Here is a 23,724-nt window from a genome sequence, read left to right as displayed (position 1 = left end):
CGAGAAAACTCTGTTGGCGTGAAAAACTAGAAATATAAAAATAAAAATGAAGCTAGCAGCGCCACCTTCGAGATTTCGTAGCAAGTCGCTGTGACGTCGTAGATTTTGACGGCTGTGTGTAGCGTGTTCTGGCTTCAGTTTCAAAGCTTTATTGTTGCCCTCTGGGGGCGCATTATCGGTGTATAAGCATCATGAATAATTGTACATTCGGGTGGTTCTGAAAAATTGATGCAAAAGAGCAACCAAGTATTACTGCTAAAATAAGCGGGCCAATACACGATAAGGAAGAAACAGCATGACTTGCATGCCTACTTGTTCTCGTTGCAAGGCTTCAAAGCTGTTGAGTTCACCACTTTCGAAAACGGTCAGAACGCTCTCGAACGACCACCCGAATGTGCCGTAAGATTGGTCCCTTGTTGATCCTGCGCTCGGCACCCGGCTGCGTCGTGCCATCGTTCTTCGGTGCACCAGATGGCCTCGCCGACACCACAACGGTGTCTACTTTCTAGGCCACAACGTCCAGAGAGGGAAGATGGCGTGAATGTGCCAGAGGAAACGGCAGCCTATATGATCCGTCCGACTCTTGGCCAATCCCCCTGAGTGGGTAGGTGCCAATCATCCCAGGAGCATCATCATCGTCATCATCACCAAACGGCAGCGCTGATATCCCGTACTGGGTATACGGCTCGGTTAGGGATAGTCATCATAAATCTCACGCGGTCCGCGTTCCACGAGAAGCGCGATCCTTTCTGTCACCTATTGCGACGCTTGGCATTTCACGCCTCCGCATCAGACCTCCGCCCGCAAGCCCCTCCTGCAGTCCAGCGGCGTCCGCCGGCACGCTCAGCGTGTAGCGGCGTTTTATAGCACCTGCAGCTGAAGCCATCACGACGAGAAGCAGCAGGAGCCAGACATTGTATCTTGAGTTACACTGTAACCACGCCCGTAGACTGCCACCGTCCGACCGGCTTCAATCCAGGAGGGCAGTTCACTCACTCCTGGTGACCGAACATGTTCAAGAAGTACAAGGCATGGTACCGCTACTCGCCGAAACGTGATGAGAGCGACCTCGACTACGGCGCGGGAAAGCCCCGTAAGCGTGATTTCCGTGTTTGGTATTCTTATGAAGTTCAGTAGCCGTTGTGCCGCGTAAGCGTGAGGTCTGTATGTGTTCCAGCAGTTGGGGATTGATACCTCCATGCCTTAAATGTCTATTTTGTATGTGTCTATGTACGCCCACATGCACAAAAATACGAGCGAACATAGAATAAAAGCCTATAATCGTGAATTTTGCACGTACTAGGGGCGAATCCCATAAGTCTGAGGTCTGTGTTTCAGTATGAATTACCGTAGTATATTTGAAGACTGTGCTGGGTGGTTGAACGTGGCTAAGACTACGGCGCGAATAAAAGGAGCACAAGATAGAGTGGGCACAAACCCAGATGTATAACACAGATATACAAGATTTTTCCCGTTATAATAAAATTTTATGTGCAAGTCGGCGCAATGTTCGTTCCCGCGCTTTCTTTGTGCTTGTTTTATTTTGCGTCGTAGTTAATTATGTATTACCAGCTCATTCGAGAAGCAGCACTTGTGGTCTTTTATTTTGATACGACCAACACATAAATGCGAAGCGAGAAAAGTTTTTTTTCTTAAAGATACATTGTCAGCATATTCTGATTTTTAAAGATGTTTAGCTTCCTCTTAATCTCTCTTGACGAACAACTTTTTGTTGCACCTTCTTCGCCTCTGCTGCGTAATATTAAAGCATCAATCTGTGCAGGCAAGGGCAAAAGGAAACGAGCTCTTCCATCGCTGGCGCCTTCACGGCCTGCTTCGCCGCCAGGCTTGGTGGCACCCTCACGCCCGCCCTCGCCGCCGCAGCAGCTGCCGCCGTTGCTGCCGACCGCCGCGAAATCGGCCCCGGAAATGGTCGGCGCCGCTGCGGTGGACCAAGACCTCCAGGACGAGATGAAGGCAAGCAATGTCATCATGGTTGTAACGGCACACTGTGCCCAGCGTTCCTTCCGTGGTAATGTTTCTGTGGTCAGCAGCAGTCGTCTATTTCTGGTAGAGCGAAGCGACCTTCCTGCTGTCTATCACTTCATCGCAAACCGTGCGGTGAGAGGAGTACGCACAGATGTATAAGGCTGCTGATTCCCGTAAAGATAAGCGCGCGCGACCGTTCCTGGCTGAGCCAACAAATGAGCTAAGCGGAGCCATGAAGACTTCCCCCAGGCTCGCACACGTCAAGCTTCGCTTGGCCGCATTTTCCGGTTAGTGGAAGGACTCCTGAATTTTTTTCTTGGAATTCTTAAACGGAGAAATTTTGGTCTGTCTTTCTGTTTGTCGGCACGTCCCTCGATTCAGCCACTCGGCCAAAGTTGAACCACTTGCCCAAGGGCCAGCCATCTTGAACGGCTGACTAGGTTCATACTTGTGTACATTGTCGATCAAAAAGCAAACATTACGCATATCTGAGGCTCAACATCACTAGTTAAGTATAAGGTGATGTGTTCCTTTAATAGAAAATGCACACATACGTAATTCTAAAGACCCTGGTTTCTTAAGCTGCGCTGAAAATGCGACTGTGCTGAAACTTGCCTTCCTTCGTGCCCTCTGCACGAGCTCATTGTTGTGTTTCGGCTTCGGTTCTGTATTGCACTGTACGAATGCCATGGGGCTCCGCTCTGGCATTCCTGTTTTACCCAGGCGACGTGTAAATAAAATAGTGTGTGGAGAGTACTCGTTCAGTGCGGACGTTTCTTCTGCTTCAGCGCTTCGCGCCAAACCGCGTGTTCGGGCTGGCTGGCGTCCCCGCCGGTCGCGTTGGTCACCGCCGGTCTTCGCCTGCTGCTGCGCCGGGACTACCAGCCCGCAACACAGCACTCATGTTTCCCGACGTATTGCCAGATGGCGTCCATATCTCATGCAGCGCCTCTTCTATCGTCTTTAGACATTTGCAGCGAAGCACGCAGATACGCGGCCAATTTTTTGACATCGCATGCCATACATGACATGCGACGTCATCCATCAGTCCATGCACTGAAATCGCACAGTACAAGAGCATCCATTATTTTTTTCAAGGAAGATTATTTTCTGCTTTGCCGCGAGCAGGAAATGGAAATGAGCCAGTACCAGCCGATCGGCGAGTTCCCGCCAGAGATTCAGTATCGGTTCTACCTTGCCGCCGGCGGCCGTTCCGACCCACCACCCGTTCCCTGGGGCCGGTTCTGCGTATTCATATCGGCCGGACTGACAGCCGTCACCCTCGCCACCATACTCATGACCTTGTACGTCGCTACGGTCTTGACCATGCCCCCTGATGAAGAGGAGACGTACGCGGCGACGGAAGACGGCGGCGGCGGCGGCCTCTCGTCCGGCACGGTGTTTCCCGTCTACCGGGAAAAGTCGACGCCCCGTACGGGGCATCTGCCGGAGTCACTGCGAAAGGCACGTGCAGATCTTCAGGAAAACTGATCCGTTTGCATTTCGCAGTACCTCGCTTTGTCAAAAGCAAATAACGTGGCGCTTCGGCAAGGTGGCTGTTCGTGGCCTCCGCGATTAGCTCCGGCAACGCGCCGTTGCCCAAGGTAGTCGCGGAGGCCACCGGCTGTATCAGCTTGTCGGCGCCAGCCCGGGCTGCTGTTCTGAGGTAATGCCTGGAGTATCAAAAGAAAACTGGAAAAAATTGAAACAAGAAAACAGAGAGAGAAACAGGAAGGATGCCAACATTCATCTTGTTCCTGTCTCTTTTCTTGCCTTGGTTTTTTCCCATTTTCTTTTGGTGCTGCTGGCATTCTCTTTCCCTAGAACTATGTAACAGCTTGCCCAACAAGCCACCCTAATGTTCTAAGGTGATAGTCTGAACGTCGCAAAATTCATCCGTGTTGTCATATTCCGCCATTGGTCAACTCTGATTGGCCCAGACGGCTGCTGCAGCCTCTCCTATTGGCTTAAAAGTCCGCTATTATGAAAGTTGACAACATAGCGGAGTTTGACAGTGTCCGGAAACCGCTGGACCACGGTGTAAGAATATTCTTCCACCGTGACCTGGACATCATCAACTTCAGCCATATTGTTTAATTCGCCAACTCGTTGGCTCTTATTGTCGCAGAGGGCTGTGACGTCCTGTCTGATTCGCTCTAAAATACCATCATTACGGAAGTGGAAAACATGAAGCAATTCGATAGTGTCTAGAAACAGCCAGCCCGCTTGGGCAGTGGGCGTAGGACTGTTTAGCGGCTCTACTGCCTGATAAACGACGCGTTTCCCTATCCCACCATTGCGCCTGAGCACACACGGCCGGGACACACAGGTGTGATGTAGTATATGAAGCTGGCGCTTTTGTAAGTCATCATAGAATGGACCTTACTTTTGGTGTAAGCAGTGCAAAACTACGTGAGGTGCAGAAAACTTCAGGGGGTGCGGGATGATCAGCACAGTCGACTTAGAAGAAAAAGATGGCTTTCGCCTTCATCTTGGGCGAACGCATAAGGGACCATGTGGGTGTTTTTGTTTTGCGAAGTTCGGTTCCAGTTGGGGGAAGACGTCGTTCTTATCGCGTGTAGCTAGCTGTTGCGCCGACCGCTGAATTCGCCGAGCCTTACGTTCTGCCGGGACTCCGTGCTCCAGGAGGTGAACCCAAACGACCCTCGGTACACGGATCCTTACCACCAGACGGCCTGCGTGTTCCACGCGGACGCCGTGGGGCTCACGGTGTACAATGAGCGTCTCGAGAGCCACGTCGCCTTCAAGTTGTCGTACTTCCCGTTCGCGCTGTGCCGCGTGGCGCTCTTCTGCTGCCCTTCGTTGGCCGCCAACCTGGAACCCGGGCCCGAGCACCCGGAGCACCTGATGCGCAGCTTCGTGGTCAACGCGCAGGGAAACCGGTTCCTGAGCACCTTCGTGATGCTCGGCAACGGTTCTTCGGCAAGCGAGCCGCAGTTCAATAAGCTGCTTGACGATCTCGAGGCACAGAGTCTGGCCAACGTCGTGGGAATATGGTACAAGGTACGATTATTACAGCGTTAAATGAAATGAAATGAAAATGTTTTTCACTTTATATATACAGATAACAAGCTGATATACAGATAACAGATAAGATGGGCATTTGCAGAACTTCTTGCTGGGCTAGTTGGTGTATAACTTCTTTCTGTTGGTGACGCCTACGCGTCTAGGTTCTTATCGAAGTTATACGGACATGTTACGGACTCTCACGCCATCGCCGTCGGTGTCGCCGTGAGGGTGCGTAAAATGTTGAAGGTGTGATAACATCGCCCTGTGCGTCGTGTGTTCTGTGTGCGAGTGAAACCGTGCGAGAGCGCTTGAGCCGCGATTATCGCGGCTGAAGCTGAGAGGAAACGCGCCGCCCCTCTTTCGTCGCGCGAAAGGTCCTGCAGGGGGATGGGGCTGCTTGGCTTTGACAGGAATGCGTAATTTGACCGGCCGGTTGTGATAGCGTGCGCAGCATTTTGACGCGGACCAGCAGATGGTTCATACCTTTGTACAGTGCGCGTCCTATATTCGCTCGTTTGCATGCCTGATCGCTGAAGCTGCCATGAGGCGGGCAAAAGAGGGGACATGAGACAAACATGCGCTTAGTAATTGTCCAGCGTAGTCTCGACGCGCGTACGTCGCCGCCTAGTGCCCCAGAGGCTGCTTTCGACATCCCGCAAAATTTTGTCCGTGACTGTACAAAGTGTACCGCTACGCAGTTGCGTGTATTGCATTACTGACGCGAATTGGGTAATTGGCAACTGTACTTGCAATAGGCGCCTAGGGGTGTTTACAACGGCCGATGTCGCACGCACGGACGTGTCTTCCTTGACGGCACGGCCGAGGTGCCCATGGGGAACCGAATCATGGCAAGCGAGTGAGGTGATGCGAACAGGGCCGACTGCGCTATCGCGTTCCACAGGGCCCCTAAACAACCGCTGAATATACAAAGAACGAGGGCGTTTCCCGTCTTTTCGGTACAGTCCGTGACGCCAGCAGTCAGTCCATGTGACGTCGTAAGGAAGTAATAATAATAATATCTGGGGTTTAACGTCCCAAAACCAAGATATGATTATGAGAGACGCCGTAGTGGAGGGCTCCGGAAATTTCGACCACCTGGGGTTCTTTAACGTGCACCTAAATAAGTACACGGGCCTCAAACATTTTCGCCTCCATCGAAAATGCAGCCGCCGCGGCCGGGATTCGATCCCGCGACCTTCGGGTCAGCAGCCGAGCGCCATAACCACTAGACCACCGTGGCGGGGCCGTCGTAAGGAAGTAATCTCTCGATTGATCCATATACGAGGGACATATCAGTTGTGAATTGTCTCCTACCCTGCTTTTTCATGCAGTCGCACGTCAATTCTACCTTTTCTCGGACTATTATAGTGCGCGATCAACTGATTTGACTTTGTGCGTTTTCGACTGCGGAAGCGGAGATAACAGCGTGCAGCCGAATAGCGCAAAATCCCGATGGGCTGAACGCTTAGTGCTGTCGCTGTCCACGTGTTTATTGAGAAGTAAGTGGCGAGGAGGAAGTAGCGTTTGTAGGAAGGGTAGTGAAGGTGAGAGAGAAACCACCCTCTCGTCTTTGAACTAGGAGTGATTAAGCGTTGTCTAATTTTTCGTTTCACTGAGTAGACTATAAGTCTTAGATGACCATTTCCCACTAAGTGTGGTTCGACCCGCTGCGTTGCAACCTCCTGTTGTGCAGGAGCGTGGGTATGCAGGCGTGGTGCTTCGCTGGCCGGAGACCGCTTCGGACGAGACCTGGAAGCGCATGCCCAAACTGCTGGCCTGGCTGAAGCAGACGCTGACGCAGTCGGTGGGCCTCAAACTGGGCGTTGCGCTGCGCCAGGACGCCGTGGGGCCGGACTTCACGGAGCTGGCGTCCAGCCTTGGACCGGTCTCGCTGTTCCTCCTGCCACCCGACATGCCAGCCAGCAAGTACCAAGGACAGACGATCAGGTATGCTCGCTTAGTTGGGAAGATTTGGAATGCACCAGCGTCTGTTGCACCACACACAGTGGTCCTTTGTTAAAGGGAACACTGGAGCGCGTGGTGATCGCTCTGCGCCACTGCCGGCTGGCGACTGCAGCGAGTTTCTCGCAGTCACAGTGCGCGCTTTGAGTGGTTCTCTTTCGTCGTCTGCAACCGCCTGCTATCGCGCTTCATGCGCACTTCGAATCTTCAATGAAGCCACAGCGCTGAAAACACAGGCACCAAGGAAGAGGACTGGACGCGCGTGCGCTACTCACAACTGATCTTATCACGATCGCAATAAATCGAAGGGCCGCCGACACAGTTGGCACCTTCTTTTGCAATCAGACTGGCCTCGACTATCAGCCGTGTGTCCTTATGAATGTTCCTATACAAAACTACACATTCATTGAACAGAGGTGTGACAACCGCAGTTGTTGCAATGCACTGACACGTGCCCGTCGCGGTAACATGCAAACGAAGGCTGTGTCAGCGCCCGCTCGATTACTCTGAGCGCAAAGAAAATCGCATATCTGGATAATGCTGACTTGCACTTTTGATACAGTTTTGCTGTCCTCATGTTTGGTCTAAGTACAACACGTTTGAGAAATAAAATCAGTTGTAAGTAGCGCACGTCCCTCCTCTTCCTTGGTCCCTGTGTTTTCAGCGCTATGGTGCTATGTAGGGGTGTGCGAATATCAAAATTTTCGAATACGAATCGAATATGAATATCCACCTTCGAATATCGAATCGAATATCATAGGAAAAATGCCTCCACAGTAACGATATTTTATTTAACATGTAGCTATTTGAAAAAAAAAAAAGATTAACAGCCTGACTGGCAACACAACATGCACTGCTATCTCCAGAACACAATGTCCAGGCTAGCACAATGCACATCACAGCACAAGCAAATATCACGGCACAATGAAAATAATGACTACATGTTATCATGAAGAAATATGAGTTGCTCCACATGATCAGGCAGCAGGCGCTCCCTTGTAACAGAACCCCCCCCCCCCTTCCACTGAAAAGGCACGCTCGCTTGGAACAGAAGTGGCTGGTATAGGGAGTTACATGGGGCAAAGCTTTGCCAGACTGGGGTATCTGAAGGTGCCTACAGTCCGCCACCAGTCACGTGGCTCACTGTCTTTCTTCAGAAGTGGTCCCGCATAGTGAACGAGTGGTAGTGCAGCACGTTACGGCCGCATAATATTGAAAATGTACGGTTACATGATCGCCAACAGCGCTGCACGTCGGAGATGCACCAGGGCCCCAATCATACGTATTGGGGCCCTCGTCGCAGGCAGATATCGTGCCTCCGTGTACTTACGATGTTTATCGCTCCTCTCGGCAAGGTTTTTAGCGATACGAACGCAGAAGAAATGTGGAAGACGAGTTATTTTATGCATGATAATCGAATCGCATATTCGAAAAGTTTCGAATATTCGATAACTTCGAATATTCGGAACTTTTCGAATACACGATTTTGGAATCGAATACGAATATTTCGAATGTAATATTCGACGAATATTCAAAACTTTCGAATATTCGCACACCCCTAGTGCTATCTTTATTGAATGTACAGCCGCCCGATTTTTTAACTAGAACACTCGAGCGTCGATAAGGGCCGTATAGCGGAGCACAGCGGCAAAATGAACGAGAATACGCGCGCGCGCGCTATGAGCCGTCCTGCGCAGATGTCTTCGTCGCTCTTTTTTTCTTTTCTGAAAGCTGTCATCAAGTTATAAAGAAAAGGTCATGTGGTCGCGATTGAGAGTGATGGGATGGGATATTCACGCACTGATTATACTACGAGCGTATCAGCTTTGTTTTTTTTTTCTTTCTTTTTCCTGTGGTTCACGCAGCACTTTCCTGAGACAAAAAGGAAATCTGCCACTGCAAGCGACAAACAGAATAAAAAAAAGCAAGGAACAAAAACCGGGTGGGGTTGGGTTCGTTTCGCATAAGAGCCATGCAGACGAAAGCTGCACCGGACTGTTCACTGCGCGCATGCGCGCATACTCGTTCATTTCGTCGCCGCCCTCTCTTATACGGCGCTTATCGGCTCAGCGTTCGACGCTCAGCGCGTTTTAAAAAATCGGGCGGCTGTACCAAATAAACTAGCACAAAAGTCTGTTCTCTTGCACTTCGAATCGTCGCGAAGCGAACCGATCACGCGTTGAAAGAGCACCGCGCACGTTGCTTACTGCGCCCGCTGAAGCTCGTTGCAGCCGGCGGTGGCGCAGAGCCAGGCACTCCGATGTTCCCTTTAACAGCGGACCGCTGTGTACATCGCGGTGGAAGTTACAGGTTCCACTCATATTTACTTTGCCATGCGGAAAGACCATTCGTGGTGCCGCTGTGCCGTCGGCCTGCGTGTGCGTATGTGCGATGAAGAGTCTCAAGTGCTCTAGGGACAATTGACGCTGTATACACTGCAGTGCAAATACACTAAACCGAATTTCGGCACCCTCTGTATAGGGAGCCTGCAAGCCGAATTACAGAATCAACTTAGCAAGCTCATCGGACAAAGCTGTGGATTCGAGGATGCTAGAAAGAATAAGGCGCGAGTAATGTTCGCCCCCTTGCTGGAAATGCACGCCTCTGTCATTCGCGGGTGAAGTTTCGCGAACAGAGGTGGCGCATTTGCAAGAGCGGGATGACGTCCGTGGGATAGTCATTCAAACCTCTCTGTCGTGCTGTCTAAGTCGACCGCGCGCGACATTTCATTTCATTAATATCTTTATTTGCTTCCATTGTGAAGATTCAAGCAGTGGCGGAGGCTAAGGTAAAAGCTGCAATGTGATACCACTTTTTGTGATACCACTATTTTATCAAAACGCTCAGATCAAACCACCAGAGAAACTACAGAGGCCTTTCATATTAGGAGGTGTGGCGGAAAATGCGTAAGCGCTCCCTTCATCACATTAACAGAAGTGGAATTTTCCCGTCTCAACAGCACTCTGCGGCTGTGACTTACGGCACTTTGCCTTTTACTTTCTGCCCTGGGCGAGAGGAGCCGGATCGCGCGACGAATGTGACACACATATATATATATATATGTATGCTTTCGCTTCCAGTAAATCGTAGATGCGAGTCAGCGCCTATGTGGTTTGTCTTTTTGTAGTGTCCGTATTTGTGTGCGCGCCATATTCTGTCAAAAATGAGCAACCAGCTTGAGATGCCCTCAGCCCCCACGTTACATTGTGGCAGTGAGTCGCGCAATCATATTAAAGAAGCATGTTTACATAAAATTGATATCAAGACTAATAAAGGGGAAACAAGTTACCCTTATACGCCCGAGTAACTGCGCCGTCAGGTGGCGCCACCCCCGCACTTACACTGGCGCCATCTTGCACAGCATCGTGCAACTCGCGAGAGCCATGTGGAGAAGGCAACTTTTGGGGAAGAGATAATGTCGAGAAGCCCCCACAGTGTGTTGCGGGTGGCGCGCGAATCATTGGCGGTCAAATCGGATTATCGCATTTTCGACGGAGACGAAAATGTTTGAGGCCCGTGTACCTAGATGTAAGTGCACGTTAAAGAACCCCAGGTGGTCGAAATTTCCGGAGCCCTCCACTACGGCGTCCCTCATAATCATATCGTGGTTCTGGGACGTTAAACCCCATATATTATTATAAAATCGGATTATCGATTACAAGTGTGAGCCAGGCAACGGCGCTTATTCACGTGACGGTATACTTTTGTGACGTGCCGTTAACTCACTCTAGCCGGCATTGCGATGTCCGACTGCAGTGCGTCGAAATCAGTTTGGGGAATCGAAAGGCCAGCTGAAAGAATTTTTCATTGCATCCGTCGCATTATTTGGCTGTACGCAGGTGTCTTGTAGAGGAATACTGTAGCAAGTTGAGGAGAGGATGGCGCTATTCTAGCTTAGTTTGTAAAGCACCACGCGCGCATTGCAGGGCGTACTATAGTTTGGTACCGGATGCGCAGCCTACAGCTCGTAATAAATCGCCAGAAAGTCCATAAATGCCGTTTCAGCAAAACAGGAGAAATCGTACAACCGATAAGGTCGCTGGACCTAATGTCTCGAAGAGGTTTCCATCGACGTTTCCTGTTCGACGAGTTCTTATCACTTCAAGCTTCAGTCTTTTTTCGAAATTGTGCCTCGTCTGTACACTTTACTGACCTCTTACGCTGTCTTGATTGGCGATCGTTTCTGTTACAGGTACTTCAGCGAGGCAACATTGACCCAGCTACGGCAGTTCTACACCGACTACATTGAGCCTGGCGGTACAAATGACACTGCACTCGCTAAAAGCGCCTGTTACCTGCTACCCGCCGACGCCTACACCTTTAAGGTAACCTGCAGGGCGCTGCAACTCCTGAAGTTGGGTTCCTGGCACTGCCAGTTAGCGACCGCTCTGGCACATCGCGCGCCAAACAGTTCGTTTCACATATACCGTAGTTTCACCGAGTTGCCTGCATGTTCAGAATAATGGAAACTCCAAATTGCGGAACAAAGGGAACATTTTCAGTTTCGATGGGAAAACTTCTGTGGGTGCTCATTTAGGCCCTTTGAGGTAGGTAGGGAGAGGGTTAGGTTAGGTTACGTTGGGCCGGGTTAAGTTGGGTTGGCTTAGGTTGGTCAAGTTAGGTTAGGTTGGATTAAGTTAGGTACGTAAAGTAAGACTAGCTAAGGTAGATTAGAATAATAGAGAGCTGAGCTAGTTGGTAACTATTCATTCTAAAAAGACAGGGCGTGCAAACACGGACAAACACGGTGGTGTCGCGACTTCTTTCTTGTGTCCGTGTTTGCACGCCCTGTCTTTTTGGAATGAATAGATAAAGTAGGTTGTCTATAGCATCGTTCGCGGCATCGCCAATAAGAATGAACGTAAGCGTCCTACGATTGGATCGTATGTCGGCTCTACCCGACAAAGACATATTTTTAGACTAATAAATACTTACAGAAACGGCTAGGATATGGAGCCAATTAACAACTTGTGCATGTGGGTCGAGATGGCGATTCCATTATTTCGATGCAAGGTCGTGCAACGTGAATGACTCTGCGAAATGTACTGTTCTCGAAAGGATGTCGCTGAAGCCAACGTTTCAATAAGGAAACATGTCTTTGGCGAGTAACGTAGCCAGAAATGTTTTTCGGGAGGGAGGAGGGGTGCGGTACAATCATACGTTATGCATGTTCGTGTGTGTTTGTATGTGTGCGCGCATGCACACATGCAACATTGAAAAGGTTCGGAGGGCCCTGGCTACGCCACTGTCTCTGGCCCTGACGAAGACGAGTCCTCTCGTGGAAGTGTTTTCTCCAGCGAAATTTTTTGTATGACGACTCCCTACGACTTCAGGCCTATATCTTCCACCGAACATGCCTTTCTTGGGGCTAAACCGCTGTGGGCTTTCCTGCGATGAATTTTCCAATGCCTTGGAATCTACTTTGGTCTTATCAAATGCCGGCCTTGAAAATGTTGCGTGCGGTGCAAAAAAATCATGGCTGCTTCGCACTATTGGTGCCAAGCCTGAAGGAAGAGGGCAGCCTTCCTTGTTTCTCTTTAGTTCTCCTTTTTTGTTCTCCTTCTCTCTGTTTCTTTATATTTCTTTCTTTATATTTCTTTCTTTATATTTATTTATTTCTTTGTCTACCTCTTCCTCGTTTTTTCTATATTGACACGAAAGTATTTTATGCTGGGGCCCACCACGGCTCCACTGACGTATTTCCGTCACGGATATGACGTTGTAAAATATACACTAACAGATGGCAAAGAATAAACTAGAAGAATAAAGTTCCGTTGCCAAGAGTCGAACCTAGGACCCCTCGCTCCGCAGCGCGCGGCGCGAAACCATTTTGCCACAGAGCGTACGTCGTTCAGCTTACTAACGAGGAGCTATTTATATACACCATTTACCGTTGGTGGTACTCAGAACTCGGTGGCTTCAGCGTGTTCTTGTTATCACTAGCGAGATGGCGCGACGGGCGCGGGGAGGGCGCGCATTAAAGGGGCCCTGCAACACCTTTCTTTGTTATATTGGAATAGTCCCATTATTGACGTATGACTCTTCACGAGCCATATGCCGCAAAAATTTTTCGAATCCGTCAAGTCTAAGTGGTGTTACCAAATTATAGAGATCACGTTCCGCAGCTTTCTCTCTCAACTCAACGCAGCGAGAGCGCGGAAAGCTGCGCGCGGCGTGAGGGGAGGGAGGGAGGGCGGAGGTGCGAGGAGGTGACGTCAGCACCGGCGGCATTTTTTTCATTTTTTTCTCTCTGGCGTCTCGGCGCAACCACGTGGTCTGTGCCGCCACTTCCGGTCGGCTTGCGTCGTTCTCATCGAGCGGAGTCGATCGCGCTGTGTATCGCGCGTGCTTGAAAACTGCGCGTCGGTTTGGTAATGTTGGGTGTGCACCTCGAACGCCGTAGTGTTTTCATCGCTCTGCCAACCATGGAAGCAAACGTGCGCGCTCGTTTGGGACGAATGACAGCTGAGATCGGTTTCGGCCCATACTCCGATACACCGCCTCGTAAGACGGCACTGGCAGACGACCCCGAAGCGCCGCCATTACCGGACGCCAGCATTGTTATCGGAGACACGCTGCGCCCGTGCCTCGGTCGGTCGTGAGAACGTGCCGACGATGTAGTTCTCAGCTGACGAGGCAACACTCGAACGGCTGCCACTCTCAACGGCAACCGGCGATGGTCAAAAGCACAGAAATATTCACGTTTTCGGCACTGCGCATGGCGAAGAAAACGGAACCACGCACCTACGAGCAGACGAGCTGTCGGTGAGACCGGAAGTGCTAATATTAATGTTTGTTCGGTGTTTTTAACGCGATAACATAATATAAACATACATATTATCTACTTATTGAACTCAAAGTTAAAAACGAAAGTAATAATGAGGGTGTTATCGTGATTATAACATCAGCCAATGGTGGAACTGCCGACAATCGCGTCATATTTTGCGGACTAATACATAATTTGTCGAGAGAAGAGGGAGCGATTTTCAGCTGACTTTGAGAATTTATTGTAAATTCCAGGCCGTGCGCATCGCTATAATATTTGGCTCGCGTGTTCTCGGGAGCCTCGACTACCGATCGGCAGCGCTTTTTGAGCATGCTCGAAAAGTGTTGCAGGGCCCCTTTAAAGGTCGTCGCCCCGCGCGTTGCGACGCGAGCGCGCCTCTACAGGGGGTGTCCCTGGTGCGCGCGCGCTTATCTCGCGATGGGGGCGGTTTGTATGTCTTGTGCTTTCACCGCAAGTTTCCGTTGACGTTACGCAGAGCACGAAGGTCACACATGAAGTAACAATTGTGACAGTTAGTTCGCGCTCGTCCTGTGTGTGTTCTTTTCGTGCGACCTTTCTGCTTTATAGCGCGCTGCAAGTTTCGAGCTGCTTGCCGTTCTTCGCGTGACATTACAATTTGTTGCTATTGCATCCATTCCTTAACCCTTGTGGTGAAAAAAAGGCCCAATATACGCTCAACTACCCCTTTGAAGACATGTTTCACTTTCGTGTTATACCGATTCCTGTGAAAGGGGGATCAGCCACGTTTTTTTTTCTTCCCTTCCTTTTTCTCTCTCTCTCTAAGCTTCTTTCTCTTTGTTTCTCTTTTTGTCTTAAGCTTTTTTTCTGCCTCTTTTTCGTGTGTTTCTTTCGCTCTCTTTCTAAGTCTTTCTCTGTCCCTCTCTGTTTTATATCTTTATTCCCTTTATTTCTGTCTATTTTTTTTCTATCGCTTTCTTGCTCTTCCTCTCTCTGTGTTTTTATATCTTTTTGTATTTATTCTCTTCATTTCTCTCTATCTTTCCTCTTTCTTTATATCGCTTTCGTTATCTCTCTCGCCCCCCCTCTCTCTCTTTCGCTCTTTTTCTATGTCTTTCTCTTTCTCTCTCGCGCCCGACGTGCTCGTTTCATTTGACACACCCACCTGCTGTAGACGGTAGTGGGGCTTGCCCAATAGACCTTCTTCAAGCACACGAGCGCCACCAACGGACGCGCAAGCGCTCATGGGAAAAGTGTGTACGCCGTAGCAGAGGCCGCACCGAGCGCGCGGGCCTCACGCTTTAGCTTTCCGCTGACCCCGTGCCAGCACCTGTCAGATCAAGTGAATGCGACAAGGTGTAACATATTACTGCGTAAATCAGTCATGAACTTCTGTGTTTAACCACGACGGCCTCTCTACGATTTCCATCTGTCTAGTGTTCCCGCGTGCCACTGTCGGACCACCTCAGCGGTTCCGAAGCGGCATCATTATTATTATTTTCTGGCGCCACCTTGCCCTACGGCGTAAACTAAACAAAAAGATACAGCTTGGTTTCTTAGACGAATTCCGCGAACGGTCATTACAATTCGTGAATCGTGGATACATACGAAATCAACGCCCACCGACACTATTCACGAGCACAAGGTCAGGCGCAACATTTAAAGATTGCGCGAGAGAGTGTGCACTTCGTAAAGTAAGCTACATTGATTAGACAGCGTGCGCGTCGCTCGTACCGCAGGTAAGAAAAGATACGCTTTTATCACCATTCGTTGACACTTATGGCAAATGTTCTATTTTACAAACGCCGGTTGTGTATTCGCGTGTTGCCTCACATGTGACCTCACTGTGGATGCGTACAGTCGTGCTCGGGACCAATACGAAATTACCTTTTTAATTAAGGCCATAGCGACTAAGTGTAGTCGGCAAGCCCAAGAGTGTTCATAAATGCTCCAGCGAAAAACTGTCTCTGACAATGCGATGCGTCTCGATGATATCAGTGCATTACAAGTAATTGTTGAATAAACGTGAATTCGATTAGATGGCCGAAATCTTTTATCCTCGTGTTGCAGTGGCCGCTGTCGCCGTTTATAGAAGTAGGGTTTGTTAAGTCCGAGCATGGTTGTAGAAATTCGACAGGAAGAAACGTGTCGTATAAGTATTCCTTACATTCATTGCGTATCCCACAGGCTATAGGTAAGATTTGTGCCGCTGTGCAGAGGAAGAATGAGAGAGTAATAGACAAGATGCGGACAGACATTTGTTTCGTAAAACACGCCAACAAATTCACTGATTGCCGTACAGTTGTGATGTATAAGGTTCCTTTTAGCTGCGGCCGCTTCCACGTATACAGACGGGCAGCTGTGTTAGAGGTAATTGGAACATAAGAGACCGCTAACCGGAGACTCGAATCCTAACCTTTCTTTTCATTGCCGAGAATGTAAGTAGACGTCGAATTACGATGAATGCGCAGTTCTGTACCGGCACAGGAATGAAGAAACGCGTTCAATGATTGAGGCATGGCATATCGATAGCAGCGATAGCGCATGTAAGAGTTAATCGTCGATTTGCTTGCATAAGAATAAATCAAATGCCTTAACAGTTATATGTCATGTAGACCCCCACGTGTGCCGGATTGATAGGTTCGCCTATTGCACGGGCATGTGCAGATAAGATTTTTCTTTTTGCGCCGTTGTGCGTCTTTGCAGTTGTCAGTCGGCGTCTGTGGTGTCTTGACTTCTTCCGTGTTTGCACGCCCTGCCTTTTAGAATGAATTCGGTGTTCCAGCTCATATTTAATACATCTTGATGATTAAAGCCTTGTATTTTTTATAGAAGACAGGTTTCCCCAATTTACTAAGCAGGCTGGTATCCATGTTATGTCTGTTGATACCTATATGATTTCTGTAGGTATCGAGTTATTTCTATCTGGCCATGCACATTTCACTCCATACAATCTCTCACCATATCTGCTCTTATATATATTAAGACCATCGATTCAGATCGATTTTAACTCGGAGCAAAATTTTTTTACATGAGTATATACCTCCGTGGCCATGTTAAGAACGTAAGAACAAGCAAAGTACTTACCATTGTGCTTGCACTTTTGGTTGGAATTAGTCAAGACGATGGAAAGTCGAAGTACGCAGAAAAGTGCAGGCCATGTAGCGATTCTCCAAGGACAGTGTTAACATTTTCATTGACTTTTCAAGCAATGTACACACAGTGATTTGAGCTAATGGTCATGGAAATTTAATATCGGCTAATATAATCTACGCAATAATTATACATCGTTGGTGATTATGATTCGTGGGTTATTGTGGCGCGAGGGCCAGATGTGGCCAAAGAGCACAATGTCTGTGGTGTTAGCAGTGACGGATGGTTACAATGACAGGATGTAAAGAGGCCTAAAATCACGCGAATAGCTACAAGTCTTTAAATTGCTGAACTTAACCACTGAGTCCTTGAGACGATGGACAAAGAGCAACAGCGGAGAAACAGTCCGAGGTACAAACGTAAGAGTTACACAGGACAAAGATCCATGTGGCCCACTTCGACAAAGCAACATGCTGATCCGATGCCCGACTGTGTGTGGAGTCTATGATAGCAACAATTTCTGTAAGGTTCCATGGTCCAACGACCTTCGATGTTTTAGTGCGCGTGTTTACCTGCACAAAGAGCGGAAGCAATACACAGATTGAGAAGCACAGCACTTGAAAGTGGATGCTTGCATTCATCGACGAAAAATGATTCAGACTGGACAAATTACGAGCATGGTGGGCTAACACCACGAACCAGTTTTATTGCGAGTCTCAAAACATAGAAGCCTTTGCATAGGCCACAGTGTTTGTTGGTGAGGGTAAACACCCACCCCTTTCCCACTTATTCACGCTGTGCACTTTTGCAGCGGCGTGTTGAAGTTCTAAATTTGTGATGAGCGACGTGCAAATGAACAGAGGCCATGTATGAAACTCTCGCGTCCTACAAGAGAGTATACATGAAAGAAATATGTCAGATTAACAGGCTACACCAAACAAGTGCTTCCCACACCAGCATCATTATACAACAAATCCACTCAATGTGTGAAGCAATCAATCCAAGATCAGACCACCTGTCAAAGCCAAGTAAAGAAGTGCTCTAACAGACTTTAAGGGAGGATGTCAAAGTGGCGATCACTCCGGAAACCAAACCGCCGTGATGGCGAACACAAAAATGTGGGAGCTTCACAAGCAGAGCCATCATGACCTGTCACTTAAAACATTTTGGCGGACAGTCAGAAATGTGAGAGGACCGAGAATTTGCATGAAACCCTTGTTTGTGACAACGAAACTGTTTTACAACAATTTAGTTGAAATGACTAAACCGCACTGCAGCACACCCTGAAGCCAAAGCCAAAGAGGTGCTTCGAATGCTAAAAACACGATGACGTTTCACAAAATATAGGTGCAATGGTCAAAATAACCACCACGAAATCAAACCTCGAGACAAAGCCAAGCGGCGTGTACCGATGCGACAAGACGAATACTGTGCAAATAAGTTCAATGAATCAAAGGGCGAAGTTCTAACCTCGGGACAAAGCCAAGCGGGTTTCTACCGATTCTACACGACGAATTCGGTGCAAGTTCAATGAATCAAAGGTCCGAGTACTAACATCGGGACAAAGCCAAGTGGGCTTCTACAGATGCAACATGACGAGTTCTGTGCAAATAAGTCCAATGATTCAAAGGCCCGAGGGCTTCTACCGGTGCAACACGACGAATTCTGTGCAAATAAGCTCAATGAATCAAAGGCCAGAGTTCTAATCCTCGGGCAAAGCCAAACGGGCTTCTACCGATGCAACACGACGAGTTCTGTGCAAAAAGTTCAATGAATCCAAAGGCCCGAGTTCTAACCTCGGGGCAAAGCCAAGCGAGCTTTTACCGATTCGACACGAGAAATTTTGTGTAAATAAGTTCAATGATTCAAAGGCCCGAGTTCTAACCTCGGGGCAAAGCCAAACGGGCTTCTACCGATGGAACACAACGATTTCTGTGCAAATAAGTTCAATGATTCAAAGGCCGATAAGGTTAGGAAAGGCGACATAAGGTTTGTTTTCTAACCAAAAGATAAGGATAAGGTTGGTTTGTGAATCGGGGCAAAGCCAAACGGGCTTCTACCGATGCAACACGACGAATTCTGTGCAAACAAGTTCAATGATTCAAAGGCCCGACTTCTAACCTCGGGGCAAAGCCAAACGGGCTTCTACCGATGCAACACAGCGAGTTCTCTGCAAATAAGTTCAATGAATCAAAGGCCCGAGTTCTAACCTCGAGACAAAGCCAAGCGGGCTTCTACCGATGCAACACGACGAGTTCTGTGCAAAGAAGTTCAATGAATCAAAGGCCCGAGTTCTAACCTCGGGACAAAGCCAAAGCGGTCTTCTACCGATGCAACACGACGAATTCTGTGCAAACAAGTTCAATGATTCAGAGGCCCGACTTCTAACCTCGGGGCAAAGCCGAACGGGCTTCTACCGATGCAACACAGCGAGTTCTCTGCAAATAAGTTCAATGAATCAAAGGCCCGAGTTCTAACCTCGAGACAAAGCCAAACCGGCTTCTACCGATGCAACATGACGAGTTCTGTGCAAATAAGTTCAATGATTCAAAGGCCCGAGTTCTAACCTCGGGGCAAAGCCAAACGGGCTTCTATCGATGCAACATGACGAGTTCTGTGCAAATAAGTTCAATGATTCAAAGGCCCGAGTTCTAACCTCGAGACAAAGCCAAACCGGCTTCTACCGATGCAACATGACGAGTTCTGTGCAAATAAGTTCAATGATTCAAAGGCCCGAGTTCTAACCTCGGGGCAAAGCCAAACGGGCTTCTACCGATGCAACATGACGAGTTCTCTGCAAATAAGTTCAATGATTCAAAGGCCCGAGTTCTAACCTCGGGGAAAAGCCAAACGGGCTTCTACCGATGCAACATGACGAGTTCTGTGCAAATAAGTTCAATGATTCAAAGGCCCGAGTTCTAACCTCGGGGCAAAGCCAAACGGGCTTCTACCGATGCAACACGACGAATTCTGTGCAAACAAGTTCAATGATTCAAAGGCCCGAGTTCTAACCTCGGGGCAAAGCCAAACGGGCTTCTACCGATGCAACATGACGAATTCTGTGCAAATAAGTTCAATGATTCAAAGGCCCGAGTTCTAACCTCGGGGCAAAGCCAAACGGGCTTCTACCGATGCAACACGACGAATTCTGTGCAAATAAGTTCAATGATTCAAAGGCCCGAGTTCTAACCTCGCGGCAAAGCCAAACGGGCTTCTACCGATGCAACATGACGAGTTCTGTGCAAATAAGTTCAATGATTCAAATGCCCGAGTTCTAACCTCGGGGCAAAGCCAAACGGGCTTCTACCGATGCAACACGACGAATTCTGTGCAAACAAGTTCAATGATTCAAAGGCCCGAGTTCTAACCTCGGGGCAAAGCCAAACGGGCTTCTACCGATGCAACACGACGAATTCTGTGCGAATAAGTTCAATGAATCAAAGGTTGGGTTATACCCTCGGGACAAAGCCAAACGGGCTTCTACCGATGCAACACAACGAGTTCTCTGCAAATAAGTTCAATGAATCAAAGGTTGGAGTTATAACCTCGGGAAAAAAGCCAAACGGGCTTCTACCGATGCAACACAACGAGTTCTCTGCAAATAAGTTCAATGAATCAAAGGTTGGAGTTATAACCTCGGGACAAAAGCCAAACGGGCTTCTAACCGATGGAACATGACGAGTTCTGTGCAAATAAGTAATATTCACAGGCCCGATTATAACCTCGGGGCAAAGCCAACGCGGGCTTCTACCGATTCGACACGAGGAATTCTGTCTAAATAAGTTCAATGAATCAAAGGCCCGAGTTCTAACCTCGGGCAAGCCAAACTGGCTTCTACCGATGCACACGACGAATTCTGTGCAAACAAGTTCAATGATTCAAAGGCCCGAGTTCTAACCTCGGGGCAAATCAAACGGGCTTCTACCGATGCAACACAACGAGTTCTCTGCAAATAAGTTCAATGATTCAAAGGCCGAGTTCTAACCTCAGGACAAAGCCAAGCGAGCTTCTACCGATGCAACACGACGAGTTCTCTGCATATAAGTTCAATGAATCAAAGGCCCGAGTTCTAACCTCGGGACAAAGCCAAACGGGCTTCTGCCGATGCAACACGACGAGCTCTCTGCAAATAAGTTCAATGAATCAAAGGCCCGAGTTCTAACCTCGGGGCAAAGCCAAACGGGCTTCTACCGATGCAACATGACGAGTTCTGTGCAAATAAGTTCAATGATTCAAAGGCCCGAGTTCTAACCTCGGGGCAAAGCCAAACGGGCTTCTACCGATGCAACACGACGAATTCTGTGCAAACAAGTTCAATGATTCAAAGGCCCGAGTTCTAACCTCGGGGCAAAGCGAAACGGGCTTCTACCGATGCAACACGACGAATTCTGTGCAAACAAGTTCAATGATTCAAAGGCCCAAGTTCTAACCTCGGGGCAAAGCCAAACGGGCTTCTACCGATGCAACATGACGAGTTCTGTGCAAATAAGTTCAATGAATCAAAGGCCCGAGTTCTAACCTCGGGACAAAGCCAAACGGGCTTCTACCGATGCAACACGACGAGCTCTCTGCAAATAAGTTCAATGAATCAAAGGCCCGAGTTCTAACCTCGGGGCAAAGCCAAACGGGCTTCTACCGATGCAACACGACGAATTCTGTGCAAATAAGTTCAATGATTCAAAGGCCCGAGTTCTAACCTCGGGGCAAAGCCAAACGGGCTTCTACCGATGCAACACGACGAGTTCTGTGCAAATAAGTTCAATGATTCAAAGGCCCGAGTTCTAACCTCGGGGCAAAGCGAAACGGGCTTCTACCGATGCAACACGACGAATTCTGTGCAAACAAGTTCAATGATTCAAAGGCCCGAGTTCTAACCTCGGGGCAAAGCCAAACGGGCTTCTACCGATGCAACATGACAAGTTCATGTGAAATAACGGGCCCAATGAATCCTGCAAAGCGAGGGTTCCTCGATGCAAAAGCAAGTTCAATGGTCAAAGGCCCACGAGTTCTGTGCAAACAAGGTTCAAGGCCCGAGTTCTACCTCGGGACAAAGCCAAGCGGGCTTCTACCGATGCACACGACGATGCAAATAAGTTCAATGAATCAAAGGCCCGAGTTCTAACCTCGGGGACAAGCGAACCGATTGTGCAAATAAGTTCAATGATTCAAAGGCCCGAGTTCTAACCTCGGGGCAACCGATGCCAAACGGGCTTCTACCGATGCAAACGATGCAACACGACGAGTTCTGTGCAAATAAGTTCAATGATTCAAAGGCCCGAGTTCTAACCTCGGGGCAAAGCCAAACGGGCTTTACCGATGCAACATGACGAGGTCTGGCAACTAAGTTCAATGATTCAAAGGCCGAGTTTTAACCTCGGGGCAAAGCCAAACGGGCTTCTACCGATGCAACACGACGAGTTCTCTGCAAATAAGTTCAATGAATCAAAGGTTGGAGTTCTAGCCTCGGGACAAAGCCAAACGGGCTTCTACCGATGCAACATGACGAGTTCTCTGCAAATAAGTTCAATGAATCAAAGTTTGGAGTTATAACCTCGGGACAAAGCCAAACGGGCTTCTACCGATGCAACACAACGAGTTCTCTGCAAATAAGTTCAATGAATCAAAGGTTGGAGTTATAACCTCGGGACAAAGCCAAACGGGCTTCTACCGATGGAACATGACGAGTTCTGTGCAAATAAGTAATAATTCAAAGGCCCGAGTTATAACCTCGGGGCAAAGCCAAGCGGGCTTCTACCGATTCGACACGAGGAATTCTGTGTAAATAAGTTAAATGAATCAAAGGCCCGAGTTCTAACCTCGGGGCAAAGCCAAACTGGCTTCTACCGATGCAACACGACGAATTCTGTGCAAACAAGTTCAATGATTCAAAGGCCCGAGTTCTAACCTCGGGGCAAAGCCAAACGGGCTTCTACCGATGCAACACGACGAATTCTGTGCAAACAAGTTCAATGATTCAAAGGCCCGAGTTCTAACCTCGGGGCAAAGCCAAACGGGCTTCTACCGATGCAACATGACGAGTTGTGTGCAAATAAGTTCAATGACTCAAAGGCCCGAGTTCTAACCTCGGGGCAAAGCCAAACGGGCTTGTACCGATGCAACACGACGAATTCTGTGCAAATAAGTTCAATGATTCAAAGACCCGAGTTCTAACTTCGGGGCAAAGCCAAACGGGCTTATACTGATGCAACACGACGAATTCTGTGCAAACAAGTTCAATGAATCAAAGGCCCGAGTTCTAACCTCGGGGCAAAGCCAAACGGGCTTCTGCCGATGCAACACGACGAGCTCTCTGCAAATAAGTTCAACGAATCAAAGGCCCGAGTTCTAACCTCGGGGCAAAGCCAAACGGGCTTCTACCGATGCAACATGACGAGTTCTGTGCAAATAAGTTCGATGATTCAAAGGCCTGAGTTCTAACCTCGGGGCAAAGCCAAACGGGCTTCTACCGATGCAACACGACGAATTCTGTGCAAACAAGTTCAATGATTCAAAGGCCCGAGTTCTAACCTCGGGGCAAAGCGAAACGGGCTTCTACCGATGCAACACGACGAATTCTGTGCAAACAAGTTCAATGATTCAAAGGCCCAAGTTCTAACCTCGGGGCAAAGCCAAACGGGCTTCTACCGATGCAACATGACGAGTTCTGTGCAAATAAGTTCAATGAATCAAAGGCCCGAGTTCTAACCTCGGGACAAAGCCAAACGGGCTTCTGCCGATGCAACACGACGAGCTCTCTGCAAATAAGTTCAACGAATCAAAGGCCCGAGTTCTAACCTCGGGGCAAAGCCAAACGGGCTTCTACCGATGCAACATGACGAGTTCTGTGCAAATAAGTTCGATGATTCAAAGGCCTGAGTTCTAACCTCGGGGCAAAGCCAAACGGG

The 23,724-nt window shown here is 48.8% G+C and overlaps 2 protein-coding genes across 4 annotated transcripts in view; one reads left to right on the top strand and one right to left on the bottom strand.

Annotated features, from left to right (window-relative positions):
• LOC119373656 (ribonuclease Oy) overlaps positions 1–23,724 on the bottom strand; it is a 335,955-nt gene that overhangs the window by 38,903 nt on the left and 273,328 nt on the right. The window lies entirely within an intron of this gene.
• Positions 1–23,724, top strand: part of LOC119373653 (probable chitinase 10) — an 84,921-nt gene that overhangs the window by 32,699 nt on the left and 28,498 nt on the right. The window contains exon 5 of the mRNA XM_049410887.1: positions 11,174–11,306. Within this exon, the coding sequence (XP_049266844.1) occupies positions 11,174–11,306 (133 nt within the window). The remainder of the gene's footprint in view (positions 1–11,173; positions 11,307–23,724) is intronic.

Source organism: Rhipicephalus sanguineus, chromosome 11 (assembly GCF_013339695.2).
Source record: "Rhipicephalus sanguineus isolate Rsan-2018 chromosome 11, BIME_Rsan_1.4, whole genome shotgun sequence".
In the NCBI taxonomy this organism is placed as follows: domain Eukaryota; kingdom Metazoa; phylum Arthropoda; class Arachnida; order Ixodida; family Ixodidae; genus Rhipicephalus; species Rhipicephalus sanguineus.
Note: the sequence above shows the minus strand (reverse complement) of the source record. Positions and strands in the feature narration are given on the sequence as shown.